General features: G+C 42.5%; 4 protein-coding genes across 13 annotated transcripts in view; 3 read left to right on the top strand and 1 right to left on the bottom strand.

Annotated features, from left to right (window-relative positions):
• The window catches only part of LOC115015112 (heterogeneous nuclear ribonucleoprotein A0-like), an 8,462-nt gene extending 7,677 nt beyond the window's left edge, over positions 1-785 (top strand). Inside the window, exon 3 of the mRNA XM_029442304.1 lies at positions 654-785. The gene's annotated coding sequence lies outside the window, so the exon portion shown is untranslated. The remainder of the gene's footprint in view (positions 1-653) is intronic.
• Positions 786-831: 46 nt separating this feature from the next.
• Positions 832-2,506, top strand: LOC115015113 (heterogeneous nuclear ribonucleoprotein A0-like). Its single transcript, XM_029442305.1, has one exon. It carries the CDS (start codon positions 867-869, stop codon positions 1,803-1,805), a length of 939 nt encoding a protein of 312 aa, XP_029298165.1. The 5' UTR covers positions 832-866; the 3' UTR covers positions 1,806-2,506.
• Positions 2,507-4,780: 2,274 nt separating this feature from the next.
• On the top strand, positions 4,781-18,164 carry klhl3 (kelch-like family member 3). Of its 3 annotated transcripts, XM_029442287.1 has the most exons (16): positions 4,818-4,870; positions 5,574-5,705; positions 7,410-7,544; positions 8,366-8,472; positions 8,558-8,679; positions 11,022-11,184; positions 11,281-11,390; positions 12,141-12,257; positions 12,501-12,650; positions 12,805-12,922; positions 13,213-13,410; positions 13,689-13,790; positions 13,967-14,095; positions 14,765-14,905; positions 15,193-15,336; positions 15,413-18,164. In XM_029442287.1, exons 1-16 carry the CDS (start codon positions 4,818-4,820, stop codon positions 15,439-15,441), a joined length of 1,950 nt encoding a protein of 649 aa, XP_029298147.1. In that variant the 3' UTR covers positions 15,442-18,164. The 3 variants fall into 3 exon arrangements, with proteins under 3 accessions (XP_029298148.1, XP_029298147.1, XP_029298149.1); XM_029442288.1 differs by lacking the exon at positions 5,574-5,705 and having other exon boundaries at positions 4,781-4,870; XM_029442289.1 differs by lacking the exons at positions 4,818-4,870; positions 5,574-5,705; positions 7,410-7,544; positions 8,366-8,472; positions 8,558-8,679 and adding an exon at positions 9,790-9,822.
• Positions 18,165-19,395: 1,231 nt separating this feature from the next.
• Positions 19,396-26,097, bottom strand: part of fam13b (family with sequence similarity 13 member B) — a 64,825-nt gene continuing 58,123 nt past the window's right edge. For all 8 annotated transcript variants that reach the window (XM_029442279.1, XM_029442278.1, XM_029442285.1 and 5 more), the window contains 6 exons: positions 25,695-25,903; positions 24,983-25,066; positions 24,794-24,889; positions 24,218-24,606; positions 23,858-23,959; positions 19,396-23,370 (listed from right to left, as the gene is read on the bottom strand). In XM_029442279.1, the coding sequence (XP_029298139.1) occupies positions 23,247-23,370; positions 23,858-23,959; positions 24,218-24,606; positions 24,794-24,889; positions 24,983-25,066; positions 25,695-25,903 (1,004 nt within the window). In that variant the 3' untranslated portion in view covers positions 19,396-23,246. The remainder of the gene's footprint in view (positions 23,371-23,857; positions 23,960-24,217; positions 24,607-24,793; positions 24,890-24,982; positions 25,067-25,694; positions 25,904-26,097) is intronic.

Genomic DNA, 26,097 nt, shown 5'->3' with positions numbered 1-26,097 from the left:
TATGTTTACAGCCACAGAGCTGCACATGTTAAACACATACAGTAGTATGAAGAATTTCGATTTTGTAAAGAAATTAGCCTAAAAGATTACATAAATTGGTCAGCACTGTTCATCAAACATACCAAAACTGAAACTTTACTGTTTGCTCTATCTTGTATATTTATGCTAAGACTAGTGATACCAGAACTACAGTTAATTGTGTTAACATTTAAGCAATGTGCTTTGTTAGGCAACATAATAATTCCAACATAACAAGAACAATGTTTTTATTCAAGTTAGATTATTCCACTTTCACACCAGCCCATATGTATATATATATAGGAAATGATATTTGGATACTTTTTGAATTGCATTTATAACAAGTTATTTAATATCAGCTTCTTTCAATTCTAAAATTATTTTTCATTTTCATTATCAAATAAAATGTCGACTTCTGTTGTATTTAAAGAACATCGGGGCTTTACCATGCTGAAAGCGTGATGGCTGTTATATTTAAGTACGCATCATCAGTGCTATGTAGGGTAGTATAGTACCAATAAAATAAGAATGAGAGGTATTAATAGGTACAACCGCTTTATTAATGTGCTTTGTATTGTACTAGAACAGAACAAACTACCACAAAGGTTGAAACCCACGCTTTTCTTTCTCCTCAGCAATTCAAATCTAAGATTTCCCACACCACCTGAAGGCAGCAGCGACGTGATTGGCCCTCCAGCCAATGAGAGTGGTGATTTATTCAAGATGACCAATCAGCGGCAGATACGTCTTACGGAGGCTAGTGAGTCAAACGGCCCGCCCTTACGTTGCTTCATTGAAGAAGAAGAGGGACGGTCTTTCACCATACCATCCTCAGAAGAAATTCAATCATGACGACCAAACTTTGCAAGCTTTTTGTCGGAGGACTGAACTTGGAGACCACAGAAGATGGCGTCCGCAAGTATTTCGAACAGTTCGGCACGCTTAACGACTGCGTTGTGGTGATGAACCAGCAGCTCGGTCGGTCCCGCTGTTTCGGCTTTATCACCTACTCTACACCGGAGGAGGCCGACGCAGCAATGGCGGCTAAGCCACATGTCGTCGAAGGCCACGACGTGGAATTGAAAAGGGCCATAGCTCGAGAGGACGCCAATAACCCGGACATCCTCGCCAACGTTAAGAAAATATTCGTCGGCGGTGTAAAAGACCACATCGAGGCAGACCACCTGTCCGAGTACTTCTCCCAGTTTGGCGTGGTGGAGAAGGCCGAAATAATTTCTGACAAGCAGACCGGCAGGAAGCGAGGCTTCGGCTTTGTCTTCTTTGAGGACACCGACTCCGCCACCAAAGCTGTGCTGACTAAGTACCACACCATCAGCGGGAACAAGGTGGAGGTGAAGAAAGCCCTGACCAAGCAGGAGATGTCTACCGGTGGCCGCGGGAGAGGACGAGGAAGGGGGTGGCAGAGCTATGGCGACGCAAGAGGAGGTGGCTCCTACGGAGGCAGCTACGGTAGCAATTACGGAGGTGGCGGCTACGGAGGCGGCTATGGCGGAGGTTACAACGGTGGTGGTGGCGGCGGAGGATTCGGCGGGTATGGGGGATACGATGAGGGAGGTTACGACAACCAGATGGGGGGTGGGTACAGTAATGGTGACTTTGGGGATGGCTACGGACAGCAGCACTCCAGTTATGGTGCAGTGAAGGGGGGCAACTATTCCTACAGGAGCGGATCTCCATACGGCAGAGTTAGCAGCAGCGGTGGCTACGGCAGGGGGGGTGGTGGTGGTGGTGGTGGTGGTGGCGGTGGATTCAGCGCTGGCTATTAAGGCCCCCCCTTAAGTTTTGTGATGTTCATGGGGAAAATTCAGATTACAGCGAACTTGAATCTACACGCATACACACATATACACACACACACACACACACATGCCCGGGTGAGGGGGCTTTGTTGAGTTCATTTACGGGAGCAGTGCCCATCACCCACACGGAATGAATGAGACTGTCCTTTTGGATCCTGGATCCCCCCCCCCCCCCCCTCCTCCACCCGGACCCCATCTGTCCTCTTATTCCACACATAATGGACTTTACTACTAAGAATTGTGAATTATTGAATTGTACTTTTGTTATGTTTGGGTAAAGACTTGCTTTGAACCATTTGTATAGCCGTAATCAATGTCAGTCACTGCTTCTCAACTCAGAGATGAGTTTGTTTGTCTTGCAAACCAGCCACATGTGTGTGTTATTTTTGCATCATGAACTCAGGGTTTTAAGTAATGTTGGTGGCAGTGTCGGGCAGCATGGGACTCGATTGCTTGAGTTTCTTGATCTAAAACACTTTTGTGACAAAGTATTTTTTGGAGAAATGTCACGGGCTGTTTTTGTTATATGTATAAATTACTTTTTTTTGTTTTCACCCGTCCCATTACAGGCTTTTGTTTAGATTAAAACTGTTTTGAAATCCATGTGTTCAGTTCACCCCTATGTTTGATTCTGCTTTTATTAAAGTTTTTAATGTTTTGAAAATCTATCTACTCGCAGTCTTAATTCAAATCGTGGGTTACGTTTCGGGAGATACTAGTCACTGGTAGTTGGGAGTAATATTAATTTTTATCTGCATTATTTGCATATTTTAACGTTAGAAATGAAGTTCATGGAGCTGCCACCAGGAGGGAGTATTGCCTGTAAATTGATGCATTTTCAGTTCATCGGCCATTTTAAACCGGCAAACATTTACTTTGTAGAAAAGGCAGCTTGCAGCACAAAGCAGGACTTTTTAGCTGTTTTTTTTTTATTTTGCGAGCAGGTTTTTAGAATAACTTATATTGCAACTTTCTAATACAACGAGCAAATAAGAAAATACTCAACTTTTGGGATTGACAATTATATTGTCCACGTGTTCATGAGTCAAATATACTGATTTGAGGGCGTGTTCCCTCCTTTTGTGATCTTGAAATATAATGGCATTTCTTTTTAATACCTAAGACTACATTTTTGTTAACTAGTTTTACTTGGCGAAGAAATATTGCAGTTTCAACAAATATATTTTATAAATCTCATCTAGTTCGTTGGTCCTGTTTAACTTCATGAATGCATTTCAAAGATTGTATTTAGATGTGACCATGACTAGTGGCAGAGAAAACAAAGTGAGCTCTCACTCTGACCCTGTTCCTGGCTATGAAAAATAAGGCTCTTTTGTGGAGCAAGTCTTGCTATTGACTGACATTTTAAGTACATATTACTACAGATTCTGATAAATGATGGATGTTACGGCTTCATTTTATCAGACATCTTATTTCAGTCCTACCTCCAATAAGACTAAAGTGTTCTAGATTAGACATAAATAGATAAATAAACTTAAATTATAAGAACTGAATATGTGCAAACCCCAAAATGACTTTGTTCTAGATATGTGGTGCATTTAAACTGAATGCTGCTTCTCCATGTTTAATAATGACTAGTTTTGTCAGTAAACCTTCCTGTGCCAGACCACCTGAGAGGTAGGATGATTCATAACAGCCCAGGGCTTTATAAGCCAACTAGTATTTTAAAAACAATTCACCACAGGAAACCAGTAGCCTAATGTGTTCCACCGGCTTGATCTTTCTAACGAAAAGAGATTATAAACCAACACATAAAACTGCATGTGCATTTTGTATTGCAGCTCAAATCCTGTTGATACAGTTGTTGCTGCTCCAGGATCTTTGCCGGATTAACCTTTTAGCTGTTAAATCTATCGCTAGGGCTCTACAGACCATCTACTGCCCTCGGTGCAATGTGTATCTTCCATTAAGACTATCCATGTACACCTATACTGGAATAAAATGTGATGCTTGAAACGGTCTAAACACACCTTTATTAAGTATATGCATTATGTAGACATGGCCACTAAATGAGCTAATGATGCCTGCTGAAATTGATATTGTACTCTCTTGGTGCAAATTCCCATAATAAATTTAATAAATCCAATTAGCATGCATTGAACCTTTAGTCTTTTCGGGGGGGGGGGGGGACTACATGCAGCAGAGAGCTGCAGGTCAGACCTGAAACCTGGGCCGCTGCGACAAGGACTCAGTACATGGGACGCCCCGCTCCATCAGGTGAACCACCAGGGTGCCCCAGTCCTATTTTATTTAAAAATAGAGAAAAGCAAGTTCATTATAAGAGGCAAATCAGATACTTTTAAGAAAAATATTGACCCCATAATATCCTATTTTTCAATGGTCACTGAGATAAAAAAAGTGAGTAATTTTAATAATTTAAGGTCTTGTGAATAAGCTATATTAACATATTTATATGTGAAGCCTGTAAGTAATGCCTTTGTATTTATATTGTAATTCCTATGGTTTATAATTTAGCACTTTATATATATATATATATATATATATTACTGTAGCCTGTATAACTTGTAACATTTAATAGAAATAATTATCAAACAATACATGAACTGGTCAAACCCTTGAAAAAAACACGAGTTCCACATGCCCAAAGACTAAATATAATATGATGAGGAACTACAAGAAGCACAATCAAGTCTTTAGTCTCTATGAACTCAATTCAGTTTAATACAAAGATATAATCACATATGCATTGTAAAAAATAACTATGGAAAACATTTAAAAATACAATGCTAGCAATTTTATCCTAATCATTCAGAAATACTGACATTTGATAAAGGTGATCTTAAAATGTTAAAGTTGTACTATTAGATACTTGTCCAGAGTATGTCTGTACCAGATTTCAAGACTTTAGAGTAATAAGAACAAATGTTCTGTCATTTTTTCTTGGAGTGAATCATCGCGGTTATACACAATCTTTGTGCGGCGGCACACACAGCGCTCATGCCCGCTGCTGTTGTATCGGACTCCGGGAGGATGGACGGTGTGTCGTTGGGGTGAGTTGGCTGAGCGGTAGGGATTATTTTGCAAAGCTGTGATTCACGCTGCTTCTACATCTGTCGGATAACGTTTTACTCCACATGATCCAACGGCCATAAGTCCAACACAGACAGACCAAGACTCGTCTCCTCGCGCACGAACTCAAGCTAGCCTTGTTGACTAGTTAGCTTTGCTGAGTTAGCTAGCGTCGTTGGCTGCCCAGCTGGTACAGTTAAGTTGCTAACCAAACTCACAAGTTAACATGCAGATAAACTGTCATCAAGTTGTCACTTAAAGACAGTTAACAGAGTTTAGACTGGCTCACGAAATGTGTTTTTATTACGATTTAAAGTAACGATTTATGGCAGTTAACGGAAGCTATCATAGGCTTAGCAATTTAGTTAAATGATTAGCAATGCTAACAGCTAGCCAGCCGTTACTCTCAACAAACTCAAAACAAACATCATTTTCTGTTTTTTTTTTTAAATATTTGAATAAAAAGAGACAAGCGTACGTAGAGGCAGAGTCATGATTGTACACTGATTAGTTTACAGACTTGTACTGTTGTGAATTAACATAATAATCCTGTGGCGTGTTAGTGCTGCATCATTATTTCTTCCAACTGTTATTGACTTGTGTGTGTGTGTGTGTGTGTGTGTGTGTGTGTGTGTGTGTGTGTGTGTGTGTGTGTGTGTGTGTGTGTGTGTGTGTGGACAAAAGACATTGTGAAAGTCCTGATAACACACAGTACTGTACATGCAATCATCACTTTCCTGACCAACGATGTAAACCAAGTAAATGTCCCGTTATATCAGTTCTGGGTGATGTTTCCTTCCTGACACCTGCTCTCAGGTAAATGCAGGTGGTCACCTTTTTGGTTAAAAGATGAATAAAAAAACTTAATTCACATGTTGTCAAGTTTTCTCTCGGGTTAGGATTCCTCATGATAAAACACAGCAGGGTTTATGAAACATTAGGTAACAGGAAATGTTTTTGTTTTTCTTCTTTGTTTAATGTCTGAGGAGGGCTTCAAGGATAAGACTTCAATATATTAGTATGTATCTCCCATGAAAAGACTAAAAAAACACATTAAGTGTATTTGTGTCATTAACTATTTACTGTGTATCCAAAGTCTGATATTCTGGTAGGTATAGTTGTAGGTATAGTTGTCCAAAAACACATCGGTGAGTCACATAGTTCGACTTGGGGACATCCCAATCCCACATAACCGTCCGGGTGCTTTGAATATTTACTTACTGTTCCCAATGTGCATTAAGCCTTTAAAAAGAATGAAATTAAACCATATATTTGTGACTAGATTTTAAATGTCTTCAGTACCAACACATGGGGTGAGAGTCACAGACAGGATAAAGGAGGCCAGGAAGTATTGAGAGACGGACTAACGTAATGTTGGTTTTATACTTTTGATGGTGTTTCGGTAGTCTTTAAGTCCCTCCCATGATCCATGGCGTGCTTGATTGGTTATTTAGTGCAGTTAGGACGTCAGGAAAGGGACATCCATCAGTTTAATGCATTAGCTTTACAAATAATGGATCTAGAGATGAGCATTATGGACACCATTTTATTATACGTCTTGTATAATAGATGCTATGGATGCACTGATCCAACTCTCTCATCCCATCATGAGGCAATAAAAACAGAGTCAGCTGTGGCTGATTGAGGAAACGCTTTATTGTACAATTACAAATAAACTGTTACGTTAATAAGCTGAGTTCAGAATATCTGTTCCAGCGTATTTGTTATCTCTAATAACGATATTTATTGGGATTGATTTTGTTTGAAGTGCCATTGATGTATAAAATGTAAATATCTTTAATCCTGTATACTCACCTGACCCATTAATGCTCCTAAGCACACTGTTGCAACAATCCCAAAAAGTTTTATTCATATAACCCAATATCACAAGTCACAAATTTACCTCCAAGGGGTTTAATCCGTCCTGCTCATTGATTTGAAATGGCGTAATACAACCAGAGGTATCAAAGGGATATATATGTTGGAGTAATATTAACCAACCCTCATGTACTGTCCCCTTTACACTGCTTTATAATTCCAAAATGATTTCTGTTTCAGTTGAAATGATAAGTCAATAAATGGATAATTAATTATTCAACTATTTTAATAAGCGATTCATTTAAAATTGTAATTTTATTTTAACAAAATGCCCCAAATCTCCTGGTTTCTGCTTCTCAGATATGAGACCAAAGAAAGGGCACTTTGCCTCTGGAAGAATTGTGATGAGCATTATTTGCTACCTGTGTTTTTAAAGTCAAAGGCAGGTATGACACCACTATGTAATAACTTCAGAAGATGTATAAAAGCCTGACTGTGCAGAAGCAGAGACACTCTGGACATTTAAAGAAACAGTTTGATGTATTTTTTTTATATATACATCCAAATGTTATCTAGTACCATGTCCCCGCCCGTCCCATCATCTTCTCATAACCCGAGAGAGGAACCAGAAAGTATCCCGTCTAACTGTTGGGTCGCCGTCTATCTCTACTGATCCAGACACTGCCTCTCATGTCTCACCAGTCTGGTGGCCACACCGGCCTCGCCACGTCCAAACTGCAACACGGACTCAGAGGAGGACACGATGAATGGAGGGATGCACACCTTCAACCAGACGCACATGAGGAAAGCTTTCCAGCTGATGGATGACCTGAGGAGGTAAGTTACTGACGTTGTTGTTTGTCCCTGCAGAAGTAATGAAGCCACTTCACACATGGCACTTCAAACACAACTACTGGCCGTGTACCATGCATTTCTAGTTGTGTGTTCATGTTTGTGCAACTGTCATGTTATCTGATACTTGTAAGGTGTACATGTTTGTGTTATTTTACATTTCATATGTAACACTAGGTTGCAGCGTACGATCTAAAGATGCACTTCTCTTGTTGGTTTCAGTTTCATAGAAAATGTTACAGTGTGCTGTCTGTCAAAAAGTAAACACTTCTAGTGTTCCTCAAGTTAATTTCAGAAGAGGTGGCGATCTCGGTGTGCTAGCAAGAGCCTGAACGGACCAGAATGCAATGCAGTCGCAGGACATGCTGCAGTTTTTCCAGTCAAGCTTTTTATAGATGGGAAAGTCCTGCTCTTTCAAGGCTTCTGCTTCACTCATTGTTTCACTTAAGACTCTGGAAAACAACACACAATGTACTGAAGCTCATAGGTTGATGATGGATAGCTAGATTAAACAATAATAAGTAATAATAGTAAATAAAAGACCCAGGTCTGGATAAAATGACATTGTTGAGGATGAACGTTTAAATCTTTTTCCTTCGTGTTCCGTGTTAGAAAGGGAAAAGGGTAAGTTTATGAGATGCCACTCTTGCCTGATTGTGATATTGAAACATGAAACCAACTGCATGAAATACATGAATTCTGCAGGAGCTTTTAAACCCTGGAAACGAACACCTTTAATTGGCAGCTGTCCTGTTCTTTCTCCTGGCTCCTGTAACGTTTTGTTCCTCTTTCTCTTCGTACTTCAGTAAAAAGATGCTGTGTGACGTCCAGCTAGTTGCAGGGAGCGTTGAAGTGCCGGCTCACAGGGTTGTCCTGGCGTCCTGTAGCCCCTACTTCTGTGCCATGTTCACAGGTACACACACACACATTGTTTTCTTGGCATCATATCTAGTGTGTGTGTGTGTGCTGGTATGTGCTTAACTGTGTGTGCTTTGTAGGTGATATGAGTGAGAGCAAAGCCCATCAGGTGGAGATCAGAGAGGTGGACGGACAGACCCTGAGGAAGCTGGTGGACTACATCTACACCGCTGAAATAGAAGTCACAGAGGACAACGTCCAGGTAGGAGTGTGTGTGTGTGTGTGTGTGTGTGTTGTCTTTCTTTGCTTAGAAAGGTTCTTAACTGAGTGAACTGAACCAGAAGTATCTAAGTGGCAGCCATGATGAGAGCTGGTTGAGTTCTCTAAAAGCTCAGCAAAGCTTTCTTTAGCATGAGGACCGTCTTTTACGAAAGCAAAGGAGATAACGCCGGCAACATTTAAAGCAACGCCCCCCGCTGTCGTATCATTTCGTAGCCTAATGTAAGTGCAACTGGATTCTCTGAGCGACGCGCTTCTCTTATTTCCTCATGACTTCTCTTTCTCATCTTTGCTTGACTTCATGACGTTCTTCGTCGAGGTCAAGGAAAAGTGGAAAAGACAGGACGTAATTATTCTTGACTATAACAGCTGCCAGAGAGAGTTTATGAAGAGGGGGAGCGAGGAGGAAGAGAAGGAGAGAAAGTGTTTTCCTGTTTTTACACGATGCTTTATCCTTTTACTTGTGTTATGGGATTTTAACTTGTTTTCAACTCTGGTCTGGCTTTAAAAACATTGGTGTCATATATCAGCCTCCTCCTCCTCCTCCTCCTCCTCCTCCTCCTCCTCCTCCTCCTCCAAGCTCTTTGTGAGTTGTATCCCGCTCAGCTTGTCACTTTCGAAGAAGTCAACATGTCTCTGCCTGCGGACCAGCATGAGCTCAGTTATCAAACTTTTAAAGAGATTTCCATGAATTGTGTGTGTGCAGTAGATCCCGTGCTCTTTGCGTTATTGTTTTTTTTAAGAACATTAATTTTAGGCTTTAGGAATAAAGTCTTGTGGTTGTCAATGTGGAGAGAACTTTTAGACAAAAGAATACAAAGATTGCCTATCCTTTACCTTTTCAGTATTTATAGCACCTTTCAAAACAGACCGCTGCGTCAGTAAGTTACATGAAATGTGTTGTGTTTTAGGCAATAAAGTGGAGAAACAATATCGTATATTACAGAAAAAAGAAAGAACCATAAAGCTGATGGATGAAAACATTTGTTTTTATTTACTTCTTTATGATTTTTAAAGTAATCCAAATGTTTGCTTATCATAAAGCGAATTGTTCCCTTTAACTGTTTGTGTTAAGTTTCAGAATGAACATGAACCTGCCTGAGGACAGGTGCTTATTACAAGAGAAGTAAGAGCTGCTAATGTGAAAGCACTGGTTTGAGGCCTTGTTTGTCTCAGTGGTAGCTGCATGGCTCTGACGCAGGGTTGAATAAATGCAGGCAGGACACTTCCTCTGATTATTAGCACAGGAAGTGAGCTTGGAGAGAGGCAGGAAATCCTCCCACTGTTCGCAGCGTGCCTGCCTGATTGGCTCACTTGTGAATATGTAACGTGTGTGTTTTGACTATTGGCTGATGTTCAGTAAAATGTTTCTTTTAACTTTGTATTTTAAAGACATTGTACGTGCTGCCCTCATGTAGGCTGTGACAGCTGCTGTCACAGCAGAGGTTCAGTGCCTGATGCTCCCCTTTACAAGACATAAGGCTTCAGGGCAGCTGTGCAGACAACAGAGGAGACCGTAACAATACACACTCAGAGGATGAGTGAGTGTGCAGACAGCGAGGTGTAGAGGCAGACAGAGGCTGTCACTGACCTAGTTGAGTTTATGTGTCGGGACGTAGCTAAGTGTGTCTGTCTGAGAGCGTCATGCCTTTAACAGAACGCTGACTGACAGACTCGCTGACTGACAGACTCGCTGACTTTTAGGCTGAGCTCTGACATCCTGCTGTAAACTGCTGCGTTGGCCAATCAAACGCATGCAGGCTCCCCACGCCTGGTCTATTGCTTTGTTGATGCTTATATTGACATCATACCAGGAAGCATTACATCTTTCACTACAGTTTCAGTGTCTTTATCTGTAAAATGTGTCACAGACGTGGAATACAAAGTGCTTTACCTAAACAACAAATTAAACATAAGAAAGAGCAGGTAACTCGGATATAATCTGGATTATATTATAGGACAATTAAAACGGTTGCGAATGATCTCGTTTTTGTAAATGAACCAAACTGCATGATCAGCCAATAAACGTTGCAGAGATCCGAACCACTTTGTTGAGGTTCAAACTCATTATTTATACTTGGTCAGACGATCCATGACTGATTTTAATTAAAATATTCTGCTTGCTTTATAGACAAATAACCAACATGACGCGTACACGGGTTGTTGGCTGGCGTGTTCACTGAGAACAGATTATCTGACTAACTTCCAGCTAACACATGTTCCTAACTGCTTGACTGTGGATTGGTAAATAATTGTGCTTTAACGGTGTTATTTTAACACTTTTGAATGTGTGAGTTTAAAATGGACTTTGTTTCCTCATCGCAGGTTCTGCTGCCAGCAGCCAGCCTCCTCCAGCTGATGGATGTTCGTCAGGTTTGCTGTGAGTTCCTGCAGTCTCAGCTTCACCCCACCAACTGTCTGGGCATCAGAGCCTTCGCTGACCTGCACACATGCACGCAGCTTCTCGACCAGGCCCACGCGTACGCCGGTAAGCTTCTCGATGTTGGGCATTGTATTTGTGTGTGGCGGAGCTTTTTATTTAGTTTGTGTTGTGTTTGTAACCCTGCATGTTTGTGTCTCTCAGAGCAGCATTTCACGGAGGTGGTGCAGGGAGAGGAGTTCCTAGGCCTTTCTCTGCAGCAGGTGTGCAGCCTAATCTCCTGCGACAAACTGACTGTTTCCACAGAGGAGAAGGTCAGACTACACCATGTACACAAGATTAAGACATTTCAACACGTGCATCATCACCATCATCATAGATGATGAGCTCACCTCGGCAGCGGCCGTATTTCAGAGGACGGCATGTCCGTCTGCTGTTAGTCGCTCAACAGGAAGAGTCTGTGTGTCATCCTGCTGTCAGCAGCAGCAGTGACAGAGAGGGAGCCACGCTGTCGTACTGTTCGCTGTCAAACTGGCTGCCACAATCAGAAGTTGTTGTATTAATGTTGATATTGGATATTATGTCATGTAACTGCCAGTGAAGGTGGCATTGCTGCCATTTTGGTTTGTAGTCCCATAGTGTAGTTGACACAATGTACTGTGTTTAATCTGAAGTGGAAGTAGTTGATACTGTTTGTTGGTAGAGTGTAGTCTTCTAGTTTGAACTCTGGAAGAGAAGAAGGTGTCGGGAGAAGTCGAGGAACGGCGCTCTTTCCCTCAACGACCATCGTTGTCCCTCGTTTGCCTCGAGTGTAGCCGCTCCACAGGCCGGCGGGAGACGATCAAGTGAACGTGGATTTGAAGTGTCTGCAAACGTTCACAGTATGAAGTATAAATCTGAATAGAATACGTGCAATGTTCAGAGATAATAACACAGAACTACTTGAAGACAAAGGAAGGAATGTTTTATCAATCTGAATGAGTTGAAACATCTGTTTCTGCCCCACCCTGCCGTGTTCTCTCCCTCGCTGCTTTCTGACTCTCCTCTCCATCCCTGTCCCGCAGGTATTTGAGGCAATGATATCTTGGATCAAGTACGATAAGCCAGCTCGTCTGGAGTACATGCCCAAACTGATGGAGCATGTCAGACTTCCACTACTGTCCAGGGATTACCTGGTTCAGGTAAAATACATTCTCTGTTCTGCTTTCTCTACATTCTTCAACAAGTTTCTTCTTCTGCACCGTTCGCTGCCCTTTGCAATAACACACGTCAGTCACATGGAAATGTTTCTGGTTTTGCCCCACACACACACACACACACACACACACACACACACACACACACACACACACACACACACACACACACACACACACACACACACACACAGCAACATAAGCTGAACTGTGGTTCCTGTGTTTCAGATCGTCGAGGAAGAAGCTTTGATAAAGAACAACAACACCTGTAAAGATTTCCTCATAGAAGCGATGAAGTATCACCTGCTGCCTGCTGACCAGCGGCACCTCATCAAGACGGACCGGACTCGACCACGAACTCCGATCAGCATCCCAAAAGTACAAAAACCCGCGTACACACTGTCGCACACGCTGTCGCACACGCTGTCGCACACGCTGCTCAGCAAGACAGAACATGCAAGATGCTTTCTCCACATGCATCCGTATCAGTTATGCATTTTCTTTTGTTCACACCGACCGTGCGCACGTACAGGTGATGATTGTGGTGGGCGGTCAGGCTCCGAAGGCGATCCGCAGTGTGGAGTGTTACGACTTCCAGGAAGATCGATGGTACCAGGTAGCAGACCTGCCTTCAAGACGCTGCCGGGCAGGTCAGTGTGTGTTCTGTAGGACCGTATGTGATGTAGTTCAGTCAGCCAACACTACTGTCTTTCATGTATCAAAGACTCTTGATGCCGAATGGTCCTTGAACGCACCATCAAAGATGCGTTTTTATACAGTCCCTCCTTTAACCTGCTTTACCAAACAACAGTATCACAACTTTGTCAAAGTAGAAGAAGTGTTTGTGATATTGTTATAAAACTATTACATCCTTAACGGAGCTCATGCAGATCAACATTATATAAATAACCTTCTCTCTTCATTCCGTCTGTGTGTCCAGGTGTGGTTTCCATGGCGGGCCGTGTGTATGCAGTCGGGGGGTTCAACAGTTCGCTGCGGGAGCGAACGGTGGACGTGTACGACGGCGTGAGAGACCAGTGGAGTGTGGTGGCGAGCATGCAGGAGAGACGCAGCACACTGGGAGCTGCTGTTCTGGGAGATTTACTGTATGCTGTGGGGGGCTTCAACGGCAGTATAGGTACACACACACACACACACACACACACACACACACACACACACACACACACACACACACTCTCACTTATACAAGTAATTATGAGTAGCAGGTTTATACTTTTATGTCTTGTAAACTGTAATTCAACAAGGTTCCTCCTACACATTTGTATTGTGAAGAAGTCCGTCTCTGAGAATGATCACAGTGGTTAAAACAATAATCACACACACACACACACAGTCCAACATATTGATTTTATTCTCTAATTGTTTTCCTTTCTGCTCTTTTCTCTCCGTCAGGTTTGTCAACAGTAGAAGCCCACAATTATAAAACCAACGAGTGGATTTATGTCTCCTCCATGAATACCAGACGCAGCAGTGTGGGCGTGGGAGTGGTCGACGGTAAGACAAGAAGTGTGTGAGACACCTTGGCCCCATAGTATGTCAGTTCAATGAAAAGCCAAAATTCAGATGTCGTGTGTGTGTGTGTGTGTGTGTGTGTGTGTGTGTGTGTGTGTGTGTGTGTGTGTGTGTGTGTGTGTGTGTGTGTGTGTGTGTGTGTGTGTGTGTGTGTGCAGGTAAGTTGTATGCAGTCGGAGGCTATGATGGAGCATCCCGTCAGTGTCTCAGTACAGTGGAAGAGTACGACCCTGTCGCCGATCAGTGGTGCTACGTAGCTGACATGAGCACACGACGCAGTGGAGCAGGTACACACACACACACACACACACACACACACACACACACACACACACACACACACACACACAGGCAGATTATATTCCACCCTACTCTGCATATATAATACACACAGGGAGCAGCAACAATAATACAGCTTTGACTTGCACACATGTTCACACACCGGAGATGAATCATTCGTGTTTGTCCCAACAACTGAAATTTAGAATTTCCTTTGGAAGTTCTCTGTGGGTTTGTTTAAACTCAAATATAAAGACCATTTCAAAATCAGTCAAACTGTTTGGCTGAGAGTCTCTGGGCTCATGGGACTGCTGGTTCTTTCTATAGTCCCATGTGCCCAGAGACTAAATATAGTATCAGGAAACAGCTTCATCCCAGAAACTACAAGGAGCACAATCAAGTATTTGGTATCTATGAACTCGTAGCAGGCAAACAATGTACAAATGTTGTGGCAGTTTTTCTTATCATACAAATGGGTTCGATAAAGCTTCTTAATATTATCGATGGTATCTGCACATAATGTAATTTGTGGTCATCTGTACAATCTCTGTCCTACGGTGCAACAGCACCACCCGGTGGTCTGTAACTGTACAACTATTACAACGTATTACATTCTGACCATGGTGACGACGAGAAGAACAGTTGCACCCTGTTGCTTATTAAAATGTTTTGTGCAGGGGTCGGTGTGTTGAGCGGCCAGCTGTACGCGGCAGGAGGCCATGACGGTCCTCTGGTGAGGAAGAGCGTCGAGGTGTACGACCCGCAGACCAACAGCTGGAGATTGGTCTGTGACATGAACATGTGCCGACGAAACGCAGGTAAAGTTGAGGAACACGGACACCGAGCATCCATCAACCAGTTGTTGCACAAAGGAAGTTGCTGTCAATGCTGGAAAATGCAAATAAGCAGGATATAAAAAAGGATTGAGAAACGTTACTCTGCTTAACGTGAGGTTGAGTTACTGTACATTAACACGCACGCCTTCACACACCACTGTGAGCATTACCTTCCAGTGTACTTTTTATTTGAACTCTATCCTGAATTATCCAGACAGCTGTAATGGATCAAATGTTAAGAGTCGAACATGTGCAACTCTCTCCTCAAGGCGTCTGTGCCATCAACGGGCTGCTGTACGTGATCGGAGGAGACGACGGCTCCTGTAATCTCTCCTCTGTCGAGTATTACAACCCGGCCATAGACAAGTGGAGCCTCATTCCCACAAACATGAGCAACGGACGCAGCTACGCAGGTAAATCTGATCAATGTGACCGAGTCTTCACCTTTTGTCACCTGTTTCTGTCACTCACCTTTTCTCACCCTTACAGGAGTCGCAGTGATTGACAAGCCTTTATGACCGGGGGCCTCCCGCAGCATCAGCTCTGCGTCGGCAGCCGCTTTCACAGAGACTCGCACCGACGCCTGAACTCGACACGCAGACGGAGAAGCGACGCGTGTCCTCGAGCCTCAGCTGACTGAATCAAGGATTCATCTTGATTTTGTCGCTTATGTCCATTTCGATCCTGACTTTTAAACGGACGCTGTTACACTGGATAAGAAACGAGATCCACAGGATAGTGGGCTTATATGGAATTTGTCTTGGCGAATGTTTTATATGCCAAGCACATAACAAGTGGCTGTATCAGCTGACACGAGACTCGCTCTGACGCTGATGTTGGAGCCAAACGCTTTAGATGCTCAGTGGTGTTCATGTGATGGACCTTATCAAACTAAATACTTTAAAACACCAGCTTGCTGATTTCTGGCTGCCTTCTGTGTTAACGATGTTGCTGCGATGTTGCTGCGATTGCTGCGATGCTGCGACACTGGCCTGTGAAGGAGCGTTATCCAAAATCGTGCAAACCTGGGCACGCCGTGGGAAACCTTTTTGTTTGTTTTATTATTATGAGACTTGCCACAGTTCCTGGAATATAAATCGGCTCATGGCAACTTGCTTCAGAGAAAGAAGTTGTTCGATTCTTGTGCCGGAGCTGCAAGACACTTTAAAGAATGTAGAAGACATCTTATATGCAAATCAGCTATCATCATATTTAATATTTTTGAGACTGTTTTTAAGGAGGTTGAGAACCACTTGGAGTCTGTCGTGGACACACTACTGATGCACTGATCACTTGCACTGACTGACGGCGGGCAGGCCGGACGTCTGCCCGTCTGTCTGACTGACCTGCTGTCAGACAGACGGCTGCTCGGCTGTCTGTCTCCATTACTGATCGTACTCAAGGGAGCATCTAAACTCGCCACTCAAAGGCCAATAATTTCATCAGAAATTGTAAAACAAAAGAAGAAAAGTGCCAGTTATGCTGAGCAGAATAATGCTGGAGTCACATGTTGTTTTTATCTCTTCGTCACAAACAGAAGAGATAAATAGTTTCCGTTTGTTGTCTAAGGACGAGTGTCAAAACGCATTGTAGAAATTCAACTGTAAAATGTAAAATGCAGGTTTAAGACTTTCTATTTATTGTTATGGGACGTTTGATCACATGGCATTTATTCTTATCAAAGTAAGGTTTTCATTTCATTTTCTCAGCCTCATGTTACACGTGTGCTCCTCTCGCAGTCGCCCGGACGATGGTGGGTGTGTTTTAAATGTACTTACTTAGTTGACTGACTGGTGCCATAGCTTTTTGAAGAAAAAGAGATTTATAGAAGCTGCTTTATGAAAGTTCTCTGCTGAACTTTTAATTTCTGCCTGCAATCTTCCATAAATCATGGACGCGATCGACCGTTGCTTCAAAGCCCTCTAACAAAAAGTATATAAAATACTTAAAGGACCATACCGTTGTTTTTGTACGTTACAAGTCGTATGTACTGCATTAGTCCCACCTCATACATTTAGATTAATGAATGTGTTTATGTGTTCCAGGAAGTTATTTCTATATAATTACTAGAAACTCGAGATGCTGTTACAATATTTCCAGGGATTCTCCACGCGTGGACTTGGAGCTCACAGTTTAGAATAAGTGCAACGGCAACATTTTGACGTGCTTCACGACGAAGACCCGAAGCTCTCAACTGTGCGCTCCAAACTCTCCCAAAGCACAACGATACACGTTTGACATTTATCTTTGTGCAGTAATGCAGGGGTTGTGTGGTGCGTTCATGCGTCTGCAGGTGGGTCAGATTATCACAATCTAAAAGACTAAACAACAGGTAAACATGGAGTGATGATCAAGTGTTGTTCTGTTTGAAAGCAGTTTCCTACATTAGAGACTCAATAGTTACTAATAATACACACTCGGACACTTAAGTCATCGTCATTAATGATGGAGTGTCCTATCAAAGTGTTAACCTTAAACTCATTGTGGGATTATTCTCGAGGGCACTAAATACATTTTAGATGGCAGACTGCACTTACAGGATGATTTTAAGTCTGACCCCCACCAGAGGGAGAACCTGTTTCTAAACAATCAATACTTCACTGCATTACTGCTTCTTAAAATAAAAGCTACTCATAGTTCAAGTCTCGATCAGCTTGATGAAATGGAAACCAGTGGCTGCCTGGACCATTTGGGGGAAATGCATTTTTAAGTCTTGAAACGCTGTTATACTGTGCACAATAAAAACAGGAAGTTACGACTATATGCAATTTGATGTGGACGGGATAAAACATCCAAAACAAACACAGCAGTATGGTTGAGGGTCAAAGACAAAACGATTTCCCCCTCGAGGTCCGTTTAGTAGCTTTCCTGGAGCTCTTGACTCACACAGCCTTCGTTAGCACATTTCAATGAGGAGTTAACTGGACACTCGAAAGCTCCAGAATAGCTACTAAATGGACCTTTTTTTGTGAAGAGGTATGGTATGGAAGTTTTCTGATGAATAATATTCTTACTAAGCGCAGATGTTATATTTTTAATATCATAAACTGTGGATGTTGTGAACTAAAACATTTGATATTGAGTTCATTAATTGTCGTGTGTTTTGGAGGTCGTGTGGTTTGTGAACTTTCATACATTTGTAGCTGAAGCTTGTGTTCTGAACATACAGGTGATTTGTAAACCTTCAAACTTGAATGAACTAAACACACTAAGCAGGCTTACTTTGCAATAATGCTTTAAACCGACTGCTGCTTCTTTTGTCTGAGATTGTAAAATGATGCGTTTGTTTCCAACACAATGTAAACTTGTGTTAATCAAACAGAATAACATGAAGTTTCCTTTAAGAGGAGTTTTATACAGACTGTGAGGAGTGTGTGGATTAGGATTATAGTTCAAGGCAAGAAGAGGTTTTGAAATGACACAACATAATATTCTCCTTTAAGTAACAGCACAGCTGACCTGTCAAGTTAATGAAAAGTATAAAACATGGTGACAAGGTTTAAGCACCCTCTACATACCCCACAAATATTTATCTTGTACTGCTGTTGTCCACTAGAGGGCGGTGATTACAAGTGCACGTGTTATATTACACTTAATTACTCGCAATTACAGGGAGTGTATTCCTTTTTCTTTTGTTAAACTCATGAGAAAGTTTAAAGTAGCTTCTTTAATAACTTGTTAAGTTCAAAGCCAAGTAGCATTTTAACAATGAGGTCTTAATGTGTGCCATAAATAAATCATAAGAATGGGTTAGTAAAATGTAAAGGCAGGCTGGGTGCATAGCTTGGAGAACTTCACTGATGAGCTGATCAGTGACAGGTGTAATGAACAGTGGAGCACAGCTATCGCTCTGCAGACAGCTTTCTAACAGCTGTTTCTAGATCCATGCGTAGCTACCTGTGGGAGTGCACGTGCACGCAGCTCCACGATAACATCTGTAAAACAGACCATGTTATAAATCTGACGAGGAATCCTCCAACTAGAATTAGTTTGTCGAGTTGTAAGATTGTATTTAATAGTTTACTTCACCCTTATTTCTACAGGGTAAAGTCTCTACACCACCTCGTCAACCATTTACTTTGACTCAAGAAGCGAGAGAACTGATGTGGCAAGCTTGTAAAGTTTATTTTTCACGTGTAAATGTTTGTTACTGATTGTATTTTCTCATCCTTTTTGTTAATGAAGAAAAAAAGCATTCACAAAGTAAGAAAACATTTATAGATACATACGCACATACAATATATTGATGTGATAAAACACATCATCACATGTAGATGACCCGCAGGACGCAGAAAACCTCACGTCAAAAGGAGTTCACAGGGAAATTCAGTATCAAAGATGTCATGAAGTATCGGATTTCTAACTTTTTTTGATCACACCTGAAAGCAACACAACTATTTCTCCTTTAAATTTTAAAGATTTAAAGACTCTCTTGCCTCTTGACTTGTTAAATATATATTTTATCTCGTCTGTTGCCGTTTTGACCAAAAAACTGATCATGTGTTGGACATTTCCAAGAGGAGCGTTGACCTGCGAGACATCTTTGACAGAAACTTCTGCTGTTGGTTCCCGGTGTGTGAAACAACCATGCATGTCAGATGGGTAAGATGGAACAGACTGTACACTGACGAGAGACAGAATACGTTTACAGTTTTACCACTCTGTTGCAGGCACAATGTCAAACAAAGTCGATTTTAAGAAACGGAGGCGCCAAACAAATCAACTGCTCACCTTTGTTAGACAAAGTAAAAGAAACAAAGTAAAAGAAAAGCCCTTCAGAGATCGACGATGGGTTGTTTCCACTTTTTGAACGATGATTAAAAACTGGAATGTTTTTCTGTCATTGGCTTTTCACTCCCTCGTGTTATGTTATTCTTATTTTGGTTTTTCAGCAGCGCCAACATGAACATTATGCTGACAACAGTGGTAAAAACAAACCGTTTAAGCAGTGTGTGTGTGTGTGTGTGTGCGTGCGTGTCAAAAAATAAAGTGTTGAACCACAAATATTCACACACAAAGTCGATCCCACACATCATTACCCATGACCCGATACTGTAAAACCTCCACGCAAACTTTTATTATTGCTGCTTCTTCATGGCACAAATAATATAAACAATACATCATGTTATTCATACTATTATGTTCTCTTTTGCCATGCAAGCTCACTACAGTACTACTTCTATATTAGCTTATATTACACAGAGCGACAAAAATAAGTGAGGAAACGGAGCAGGTTCAGGGTTGATTAGCCACACACAGTGCCAGACTAACTTCTACAGCTGGTTTTACAGTTTGTGAGTAGATACAAAAGGATTATTATTGTCATTATCACACAAAATAATGGATATGATAGTAATAGCAATATTTATAATAATAAAAAACACATTCTTAGGGCATCACAAATATAATGAACCAAAGGGGGCCAAACATAATGTTTGAAATAATTTAAACATTTCTGACATTCATTCCTTCGGGTGTTTTTTTAATTTTTAATTTGTCTATGTACAGTATATATTTATATTTGTATAGAAGTAGTGCTTCATTTTTAGAAATAACAAATGAAAAAACACAAAAAAGGGCTGCATTCTGTGAATGCTGTGCAAATAACATCTTTTTACATCAACCCTACAAACTTTACCGTCCTGACGAACACGCCGCGCCCTCCTCGTGTCCTTCACGCGCACTCAAACACTAAACTCCACTCATTCCAAACTTAGATTCCAAACCATCACGTCTGCCGTCCACTGGCAGACAAAAGACTGCAGTCAACTTAGTTTCAGGCAGGTACATGTACATTAATTCAGCAAAGGAAAGCACTACTATGTCTTATCGGCCTTAAACATCCTCACAAACAACGAGCCGAAGAGGTTCTGATAATAGAACTCCATCTGCCGAAACAGCCGCTTTACTAACTCGCCAGCTAAAGCCAGAAGTTTAGCGATAGTTGGAAATTTCTTCGTCCCGCATTTCAAATCACACTGTGACATCATGACGTCTGTCTGATAAGACAGCATGGCCTCTACGAAGAAGAAAAGTGAGGAGGACAAGCTTTCTCCTCCTCACCTGCCCTCATTTCACCTGCCAGCAGGAAATGAAACTTCACCGGGACCGAAGAGAAACGCAGCCGAGGATTGAAACATCTTCCCTTCCTCAGCACCATGCTAACGTGCTAACGTGCTAATCCGACCCTCAGCACTGACTCACCAGTAGGGAGAAAATCTCAGTTAACCAGACAGACAGTGTGCTGGCAGAGTTTGCTCCTTAGAGAAACAACACAGCTACAAGCGAACTTTATCCAAACCAGCACCGCCAGAGACCAATCAGTGAGGGTCACTTGAGCTGCACAGCAACTGCTGACTGATATTTGGGAGACTCTCCGTCAGACCGCCACTTCCTGTAGCCAACATGCTTTTGGTTTCAGAGAAACTGCAGCAGCGTGGACCAGATACTGGCTTCTCTCCTCAGCATTTATTACCCATAATCCCTCAGGACCTGCCACATCGCCATGCAGCAAACTGAACAAGTGAAGAGACGAGGAAAAACAAAGAAAAGTCACTAGTGCAGAACTTTCCAGATGATTTCTGCAACAACCATTAAATGTCCTAATCTGACTGTTTCCTGTGAGCATCTTTAGTTTAATGCTGCTTTAAGTGCCATCAGAAATATAAAAATCACAAGTATATGATTTAAAAACTCAGAAGATTGAGCTTTAGACGACTTAAAAGCAGAGTTTCTTTTCCCCAAGAGGCTCGTGAGAAACGAAGTTGTGTGATCTTACTGACAAATATTGCCAAAATAGAACAAAAAACGCTGAATAATAGAAATAAAAGGAAATTCAGTCTCTCACAATCAGCTCCAAGGTCACTCTGGGAGTTAATACAATTTGCTTTTTTCGATTTTCCCTTAGAATACCACACATTCTTTTTCATTCGTGTCTCACAAACATGTATGTACACACTTTTCTCTTCTTTTTTTTTTTAACAAGAATACACGCACAAACTTGTTTCTAAACATGTGAATGAATTTAAAAATCCGTCAGAAGGTGTGAAGCATCCAGGATGTTAAAGTAAGTTTTACTGACAATAAAAGAACTCATCGCCTGGCGCCAAGGAGGGTCGCTTAAAGAAACCGTGACTCCCTGAAGGAAGGCGAAGGAGGAAAGATTGAGTGTCTTGAGTGAAGAGCGTCTGAAATGCCAGTCCTCGAGCTGTCCGATAAGATTCCTCAGCGAAAAAGAAAAAGAAAGTTCCTGAAATTAAAAAGTCTAAATGTTTTTTTCCCTCTCAGAAGACGAGTCTCGAGTCACGTCGGGGATGTAGAGAAACAGCGATGAGGATTCCTTCTTCTTGTTTCCAAACTGCGGCCGTGCTTTAGATGAAACGCAGTCGGACGAGGCAGCGGAGGATCCGTCGTGGCTGACGAGAGTGATTTTAAGTTTAACCGGTGCTGCATTCATGTCACAGAAAAGAATCGTTGCAAAAGAAAATGCACGTCACCTTTTAAAAGTGGTCAATTAAAGTCAAGAGTTTATATCTCCACATTCTGAAATCCCCAACCAAGAAACTACCTACAGTCACATATATAAATAATCATTTAACAAATACAATGATTTAAGTGATCAAATGCTTAAAACTTGCTCAAAGATTTTTCAACTCACGCTCACACTTTTCAGCAAAAATTGTTCCAGGAACAAAAACAAAAAACAAAAAGAAGCTAAAAGTTCTTTTAGCACATTGAGTCTTTACTTTTCCACCACAAAGATTTGGCAAATTTGGCCGATTAAGTATTAAAAACGATATGAGATGTAGTTTTTATACATTCATCATGTTCTTTTAATTTACTGCTTATTAATTACAATTACTGGTCAGTAAGAAACTCCCGTCCCTAACCCCCAACACGAGCAACAACCAGATGTTGGTTGCAGTCTGAATGAACGCACAGCTGCTGTCCTGAAGACGTCAGATGTTACAAGTTGCTACGGTATTGCAAAGTACTACCAGAAACTCAGGCCCAAGAACCAAAACTTAACTTTGGCTGCTGTCATTAAAACGCAGGTTAAATCCCTCAAAATGTTCCTGAGGTTAAATAATGACATGTTGTCCTGTAACTCTGAACCAGCAAGTCACTCTACTTAGGTTTACTCCATGACATAAATGCAGCACACCAGGTGGAGGTCGTGAAGTCTGCGTGTCCTGATTCCTGGGAAGTCATGTGATGCGTTTGTTGAACCCGTCCCCCCCCCCCCCCCCCGGTGTGATGGCGTCCTGGGCGGGTCCTCGCTCGCAGCAGAGCTGATGTGTGTGGTGACAGCGGGGAGGCGGGTCTAGATGGATTTGGAGGAATCCTGTTTGCTGATGAGAACTTCCAGCAGGCGAAGTTTAGCCTTGATCCTCTTGTACTCCCTGTACTCCTCCAGCCTCGGCACCCGGTCCTCCTTCTGAACGTTTCTACAGCAGAGGAGGAGACGGAGGAGAGTAAGACCTCGACATGACACATGACCCAAAGCCCTTTTACTGAACATTCATCAGCTCTCTCCAGACACCATGAGGTCAGACTACACGATAGCTGAATAATGTCCCAATAGTGGAAGACACCCGACCCTGCAACTAGGAGGCCGTGCGAAGCCCCGGCAGACTTTGTCTTGTTCTACGACAAACTCTGTGACGCTTTCGACCACAGTAGTCGACGTTTCCCTTTCTGCCTGATCAACTTTTCCCTTCACACAGATTGTGACAGGCTGCAAAATGCGCAGCATTCGAATGTTGATTGAACGTAATAAAAGAGCCGTCCTGGTCAGCAGATTTCAGTCGACTTTCTTCAATACAGAACATAAAACATTATGCAACATGTATCTTGTGTGTCCACCATTTAAAAATTAATTTTCAGGAGACGACTAACTATCTGAATTCATTATCCCGACTGTCTTCCACCTACCTTCCATTATGCTGATAAAAATCTTCCTCAAACTCCCGGATGGTCTTCCTCAGCTTCTTCTTCTCTGCTCTGGCCTTCCACAGCTGTTCCAGCAGCTCTGGCCTGCGGGATGATGAGATACACGAGAACGTAGTTACACCTGCTGCTGACATTAAAACTACAACTCAAGTTAAAGTGTTGACCTGAAGGATAAAAATACTTCAAACATGTCGCAGTGAGAGATCAGCCGTCAGGATCATGTCCAGGTAAGAGACCTGGATGTACAAACCTGAGCTGATGAAGAAGATAAGAGGTGTGTGTGTGTGTGTGTGTGTGTGTGTGTGTGTGTGTGTGTGTGTGTGTGTGTGTGTGTGTGCTTACATGGACGAGGCGTTGGAGCTGGACAGCCGCAGGTCCAGCGCCAGCTTCCCCGACCCCTCCTCCATCTTGCCTCGAATTGAACAATCGCTCTGCCTGTCGGGCTGGTTCTGGCTCCTCGTCATTGATCCCTCAGACGAGGTCACAAGGTCGACGGCCATGATGACCTCAGAGCTCTGCATCTCCCCACCGCTGCTCTCTCCTTCCTCCTCCTCATCCTCTTCTTCCTCCTCCTCCTCCTTCTCCTCCTCCCTCTGGTCTTCTTCTTCTCCTTCCTCTCTTTCTTTCCGCTCGTCCTCCTCCTCCTCTTTGATCTCCTCCCAGAAGTGAGCGGTTTCCCCCTCAATGATTGGCTGGAGGGTCTGACTTCGCCTCTTACTGGAAGGGGACACCTGGAGGAGAGAAGGGAGGTTAATGCACAAGAAGTGTGTGTGTGTGTGTGTGTGTGCACTAGTTTAATATACATTAACAAAGACACGTGAGTTACTATTTTATGTTTACTTATATTGTTTGAAAGTTGCATCAGTACTCTTAGCGAGATGTACTTAATAAAAGAATGTTGTGTTTATGTGTACGTACTGTGATGGGTGTGATGCTGACTCTGGTGAGCATCTGTTTGACCAATCTGTAGCGATCGTAGAGAGGCTTCACCACCAGACGCTCCTCTCTGGTCACCTGAGAGAGAGAGAGAGAGAGAGAGAGAGGAACAATGGTTAAAGCAGGTGTTGTAACACAGCTTCACAGGATTTAGGACGTTTGGTAACTTACTGGTCGACCGTGCAGGCCCTCATAGTGCAACAGGTTCTTCTGAAGGACCGTCTTCTCGCAGGACAACTGCTCCTTGGTCATCTTCTACAGAGACGGGACACAGGTGCTCATGGGATGCTGATGTAAACATTTTTTATCGTGACGTCTTGTGCAAGTGGCATGTACTGATGTAATGTTGCATCACTGAGCTGAGAACTGACATGTGATACATACATGTTGCTATGATGTTTACATGCTTTATACCAGAAGTCCAAGTTTGATCCTGTACGGAATAATCCAACAAGGTGTTTTCTTTTCTTGCTGTAACCACTGTAACTGCTTTCTACTGTTCACTTTGCTGTGACATTGAACGTTACAGCAGCATACTGTCTGCTGGCAATGGGAAAGGAGTCTATCGCCTATTGTACTTGCATTTGCGAGTGCTGACCTGGGGCACCTGGCTCGTCTGTTTCGATGTCATTTTATGTATTTTAGCTGCCCCTTACTGTGTTTTATATATTCTTATAGTCTGTTTTATACTGTGCCGCCATAATGCCGAAGGACATTTCCATTTCATGTAATGTAATGGACAATGAAGCTTTTCTAAGCATCTTTCTATTCTCTAAAACGCTTGTCCTGTTCATGGATGCAGGGCAGAAATACTCATTATGTCACACCTATGGTTCATCAACAAGGGTTGATCGGTACCTTGATAAACATATCTGCTGCTTACCTTGATGTCATCAGGCCAGCCGTCCTCCTGCTTCTTCCCTTTGACCCTGTGCTGGATCAGCTCCAGTGTTTCCTCCCTGGTGGGATGCTGATCCTTGACCTCTGCATCGTAAGCGCCTTGGTCCAGCGTGGAGCCGAAGCTCTTGGGTAAGGTGTTGCTCCGAGGACGAGTCAGGGGGCCGAGCTCGCTCTCTGCGCGGTGTTTGGCATCTGCGGAAGGAGGAATACAGAGATGAGGAAAGAGTTGAAGGAGAGAATCAAAAAGGGGAGGAGGTAGAGAGCGTAAAGTACGGAAGAAAGAACCAGGACAAGAAAAGTGCTTGTAGAAAGGTCTTCAGAGGGCACATGAAATGTTTTTCACTGGACGATCAGACATGCAGGTGTCTGACAGACAGCTGCGGCGG

This window comes from Cottoperca gobio, chromosome 10 (genome assembly GCF_900634415.1).
Source record: "Cottoperca gobio chromosome 10, fCotGob3.1, whole genome shotgun sequence".
Taxonomy (NCBI): domain Eukaryota; kingdom Metazoa; phylum Chordata; class Actinopteri; order Perciformes; family Bovichtidae; genus Cottoperca; species Cottoperca gobio.
This window is presented reverse-complemented; position numbering and strand designations above follow the sequence as displayed.